The sequence below is a fragment of the Opisthocomus hoazin genome, chromosome 4 (genome assembly GCF_030867145.1).
Source record: "Opisthocomus hoazin isolate bOpiHoa1 chromosome 4, bOpiHoa1.hap1, whole genome shotgun sequence".
NCBI lineage: Eukaryota > Metazoa > Chordata > Aves > Opisthocomiformes > Opisthocomidae > Opisthocomus > Opisthocomus hoazin.
Genome location: NC_134417.1, coordinates 10,437,055 through 10,443,054, shown reverse-complemented (window position 1 = coordinate 10,443,054; position 6,000 = coordinate 10,437,055). Strand labels below are relative to the sequence as shown.

Here is a 6,000-nt window from a genome sequence, read left to right as displayed (position 1 = left end):
AAAAAATTCAGAGCTGAACAATTATTAGTAATGGCAATTTTTATGAATATTGAATCTCAAGTATTTCTAAACTCACTTTACAAAAACAACTGCTGTTAAAATTGTAATCATCTTTTTGATTTTACTTAGGTATCTTTTTTTCAGTTGACTAGTGGCTAATCCAGTGGTTTTAAACAATTCAAATTACAGCTCTTAACAGACACAGCATGTTACCCTGCAACTTTTGGCCAGAGATTAGTCTGAGGAATCAATGCAGCCTCCTCCTCACTTACATCTAATTATTACCCACTGAGAAAAAAAATATGCAAACTGTATGCAGTTTTTTGATACATATTTTTAGTGAGCATAGAAAAGGTAGCCTCCTATAAAAATATCTGCTGTTTTATTCTGTGGCTACTGCATATATAGAGAGACAACCAAGCCTGAGACCACAACAAAAATTAGCATTCCTTATGCAGTAAGTGTCTCAGAACCTGCCAGAAAACGCTTGGCATAGCACGACCAGTGCTGTTACGCTACCTGAACGCGACACCCAAAGTCACAGCACAGTCGCATCTTTCGGCTGTCCGAACACGTAGCTCGCGTAACAACGCTGTGCTGCCTCTTCGCAGGAAACCAGCAACAGGGGCCAGAAGGATGCTGGAAGTGAGAATGGCGCAGGAAAGGAGCAACAGCTTGTGCATTCTTCAGCAAACAAAAGCTTCCCCTACACACATTAGCTACAAACAGAAGGTGTACTCTATTTAAAGAACATAGTCAAAAATTTAGTTTTGGGATTTTTTTTTTCTGTATGAAAAATAGAGCACTATGCTTTTACATTCAAAACTAACTCCACAGAGAAGTACAGTTCATAAAGCACAGATTGGTGATGTGCACCTGAAAAGAAACGTCAAATTGCTCATCTTAATGCTCTGCTAAATTAGTGCTGAAGAGACTCCAACAGTTCTGTGCCAAAAGCCAATAATCAAATTACTCCTGTGCAGTCACACCTCTTCAGGAGTGAAAAATGTCACGGAGGACTATCCCCAGTTGCAGAAGGATTTCTTCTAATACGAGGAAAAAAAGCCTGGGAAGCGAGTAATTTTTCAGAGTGCTACTAGAACAAAAAGCCTCCAGGTTGGTTCGTCAGCACTGCTGAATCAGGAGATGTGCCCCAGGCAGGACAGCCGCTGTGTGACACGCAGCACGGGAGCGTCTGTCCAAAGTGACAGCTGAGCTTCCTGCTCTTCTGCCAGCTGCTCTGGGGTCGGGTGGAAATTCTTTCTAGTACATGAAGAATTCCAGGCAGCCTGTATTTAGGCAAGATCTCGACACATCTGCAAAATCTTACTGCTACTACTGGGCGTCAGATGAGGTACAGAGAGAGAAACGGTAGAATTTCTAACGCTTCATGAACACGACACAATTTCCAAGCCTTCTTAAAAAGGAAAATAGATGCTTTGAAAAAGTGTAAGTTGCTAAATAAATATATTCTTTGTATGGCATATCCACCTCCCTTTCCATAAAACTCCTAACAAATTACTTCAACTCTAAAGGGAATCATTTTTTTATTTAAAGCATAAATAGTAAGAAGGGCTTTAGGAAAGAACAAGTAGTTACAACTCATTTTTGTCACATACAAGCCCTAGATAAGATGGCACGTTTTAAGGAAGACTGCAACACTAAAGGTTATAATAAATAACTCCTTAGGGTAAGGATAGCTGCAACTATTTTTCACAGAGTTTGCAAGACTGCTGAACAGCTTAAGCGTAGACTCTCAGGATCTAGCTGGTGTCTTCAAAGCAGTCTTTTCAAGCGACGTGTCACATGCCAGTCCCCAAAACAGTCGGTCATCACAGATAGACAGAGACGATTTTGTAAGGAAAAATTGCATAGTTTTACAATTGTATGTAAAAAAAAAAAGTAAAGTTTTTTTCACCTGTGATGAAGAAAACCTGTTGCCTGAGAATACCAACAGTCAAAAAGCCAAGTAATTCTCAAAGCTACAGAAAAGAACTTAAGAATAAGAGACAGTTTGGCAACGCCATCAGTTGTCTTCCCTATTTAAGGTGCATTAAGATGGAGACTGCCAAAGATCACATTTTGATTCCTGTCTCACATTTCTTATGCAAGTTCCAATTTTGATCCTGAACTCACAAAATCCTCTGCAGTTTTACAACAAGTAGTAAAAAGATTGCAAAAAATATTACAAACAGATCTTCAGATTACAGATTACAAATAAACCTGCAAGTATTTTGGTAACTCTGAATAGCGCTTCACAATTTACATCACCACCTGCCAATTTCATCGTCTCTCAAACCTACGAAGCCTTTGCCACCGTATTTCCTCTTCTGAATGCTGCTCAGGTGGAAACCAAAAACCATAGGGTCGCCGCTGATTAGTATATGTTTCTCCTCCAAAATCTACAAGACATAATGAAAAACAACCGTTATTTTGTTCTGTAACAGGAGAAAAATGCACATATACCCTGTAATGCAAAGCATCACAACACAGAGGGAACAGGGAGCTGAATGTTTCCAATTCTGATGGCTTTGGGGCAATCGCAGCTTCCAGTAACTGCTTTTAAAGACACTGAAATGGAGAAAACAAGCAAAAACCCCAAACCGAAACACCAACCCAGCAAATGATAACCAAAAGAGCTCTCAAACATCTAACAAGTACTAACCTGGGACTGCACATGTTTCACAATCTCTACTTTATACAGCAAAGTCCAGATTGTTGAACTATTTGAACGTCCTCAGTAGTTACTTCTGGCAAAATAAGCTTTTGTTTCTGCTTTTAGTATTGCAGTCCAACATGTGCTGACCCACACCAGACACACACAGAGCTCCCACCCTTAGCTGGCAGCAAGCAGTTTCAGAAATGAACTCCACGTTGCAGCTCAGCTAGGGAGAACTGTGAGCAAATCAACGTGGGCAGCAACAGCACACCGAGCCCAAAGGGGCTCTGCCCTGGCACCCCGGGAGCAGGCAACAGCAGGTGATTCCTGCAGCGCTGCTGAATTCACACGAGGTCCCTGAGCAGAGAAACGCCTAACAGGCTGTGGTTACACCATCACCTCACTGAGGGGCTCGGGGGAACAAAAATGAGAGACTGCCTTCCGAGCACAGGCACAGGGTTAAGAATACGCAAATTAGCTGCAAAGATAACACAGCAGCCCCTCCAGCACTCAGTATTCTTTAAACTTTCACCTCAGGATCTCATTTGAATTAGCAAAAGTGAATATGGGAAACCAAAAGTGAGTATGGTGCCGTTATGTTCCTTTTCCAGATGAACGCCGGCCACAGCTGTGCCCTGGATCGGAAATGGCTGGCAGCAAATGGGGCAGGCCTGGTGTGGTGCCATGAGGTCAGGAGGGCTGGCTAACAAAGAGGCTCTGCTGCCTTCCAATCCAATTACAAAAGCATTTCAGTTTGCAGAGTACTCACCAGCAAATGCTAGAACACGTTCCTAATTTTTCTTTGGTATTTGCCAAGAAGTCAAACTCTCAGAAAATACTGCCAGAGGTGACCAGAGCTGCTCAAGTCCCAGCAGGCAGCAATACTAACGCAGAGGTTTATGAAATGAGATGCACTGTTTGAAAGCATTTTTAAAATTCATATTATTATACAGGAAATGAACTTAATGTATATTTTAGCATTTTATCTTCAGCTTGTCCCTGTGTCTCAACTTGCTAGAGACAAATTTGAAAAATATTTCAGCTGTTACTGTGACTCTGCAACCTCTATGCTATTTGACAAATACTCTTCAAAATATTATAGAAAGCTAGCATTTATTGGACATCACGGAGCTTGGCACAGGTACCTAACTTCTCAGTTTCATTTTTCTTAAATTCAAGAGCAATATCCTTGTCTAAAAAAATTAGACACAGGCAGAATAGTTTTCATTGAGAAAAATAATATTAAGCTGAACTGAATGTTCATTTACTACATTTATTTTCCCTCATTTCACTGTCTTTCTTATACATACAAGAAAGTTTCTTTGAAAAGAAAAAACACGTAGTTTTACTGTGTCCTACTGACCACAAGCTGAGAAAAACCACTGGCTTACAGTGCTTTGTAACCCACTGAACATTCATTTAGAAGTTCAAAAATCCAGGAGCTTCAAAATGGAAGGCACGGAGCAAGGTGGTCAGTAGCCATCAGACCCTTTCGTAGTAGGGCAGAAATGTCTAGACAAAAAAGTTAAAAGGCCCGAGAAAGCTCAATAAAGCATTTGAGGTCTACATTTATGAACTGCAGACACATACTGGAATACAAATGAATGTATCTTTCTGTATTTATCTTATTCATCATCTACGAGTAAGTAAAGAAATTCTTAACCAACAATGAATTCATGATAATATTCACAATGATGTTTATGTTGTCATGGCAAGAAAGTTTATGAGAAAAGTCATTGTGATTCTTAATTTTTTTTAATGGTATGTAGTATCTGGGGTGAGTGAACGGAAAAGAAAATCAGCAAGTTAACGGCTTTTCACAGTGTTAGTTATACATTAATAAAACACCAATTAAAATGCCTAGTATTTTCTTCATATTTTGCCTTCTGATGAGTATACTTTAAATATAACTATTAACACTAGCTGAAAGATACAAATTTTGATATATGAAGAGTAATATAGTCAATACCCTGATCGTACAAATGGCTGCACTGTAAAGGGTCAGAAGCGCACCGTAATGGTGAAGGTTGGTATCTTTTAAATCATCATAATTAAGAAAACATTTGCATTTTTTAAACATTCTTTACAATAGTGAAATTGTCAATTAAATACCAAGGTTCCTCATTAAAACATTTATTTTTCTATCTAGCATCCTTGGTTAGTTTTTATTTAAGAAATCAGATACCACTTATACAGTTATGACAAGCACTGGCAGAGTCCCCATAAAATATGCTCAACACTTCAAATATAAATGTGCTTTAATAATCACTAGAAATAGAAAGAGATGCTATAAAAAAGATGCAAAATGCTCCTTTGTATGTTGACCCCAAAATAGACTGACAATGTATTTTGAAAAGCTTTCTGTTCAAGCAAAGATTACGTTACATCAAACAACACGGTGAGGAGTGAAGAAGTTGTCTGAATGTGAAGGTTCAAATGCATGTATTTATAGATGTATGTATAAATTTAAATTATCTTGGTACTCAAAATAGTTCCCTGAGACCTTTTTTTTTAAAATTACAATAAAAATATTAATGAAATAACACCTTTACCTAACCAAAACATTTATAAGCCACAGTGCCCAGAAATGGCAATTGGGCCACTGTTACTGCTGGAACAGCACCTGGACTTCCATGCAAGAAACAAACACAATCTTTACAACACACCAGCAAAAAGCTTCCAGACCAATGGATTCTAAGATTGTATTTCAAGTATTCAAAAATCTGCAGTAACACCAGAGGATAGACAAAAATCAAAGCATATAGTACAAAAAAGTTACAAAACCAACCCTTACACAGCATCTTTTTAAATTAACTCTATCGTGACTTAGAGCTGGGTTCTGTGCATACCAGAGACTGGGACCCTCCACACCTTTCCTGTCACGCTGCGTCAGTTGCTGTGGTGTTTTTTTGGTTTGGTTTTTTATTACTGAAGTTTACAATTATAGGACTTTGGATCAAAAGAAGAAAATCACTGTAATTGCAACTCGTTTAACTAAACCTGTATTAGTGTAAATAAATGTCCTTAAACATTTTCATCCACATGTGAAATGTTTATCATGCCTAAAATACTTACTGTAGTTAGGCATCATGGCACACTCCTCTGTCCCCCACAAGCACCATGTGCAATGCAGTAAGCACTGGTTCAGAGGTTACTCAGCACGACAAAGTCAGACATTTGATTAACCACAGACACACAGCCTGAAATAAAGGCAACACCACTGACTGTCCTCCCTTTTTAACATATTTTTCCCTCACTCTGAATAAGCAAGCACCTCAGCTGAGCAAACTGCGAATGTTTTGCACTCTGAAGAGCAGAGATGGGCACAGCTCACCAGCCTG

The 6,000-nt window shown here is 39.0% G+C and overlaps 1 protein-coding gene across 4 annotated transcripts in view; it reads right to left on the bottom strand.

Moving 5' to 3' along the window:
* Positions 1 to 6,000, bottom strand: part of RHBDD1 (rhomboid domain containing 1) — a 55,775-nt gene continuing 49,775 nt past the window's right edge. For all 4 annotated transcript variants that reach the window (XM_075417903.1, XM_075417900.1, XM_075417901.1 and 1 more), the window contains one exon: positions 1 to 2,402. In XM_075417903.1, the coding sequence (XP_075274018.1) occupies positions 2,284 to 2,402 (119 nt within the window). In that variant the 3' untranslated portion in view covers positions 1 to 2,283. The remainder of the gene's footprint in view (positions 2,403 to 6,000) is intronic.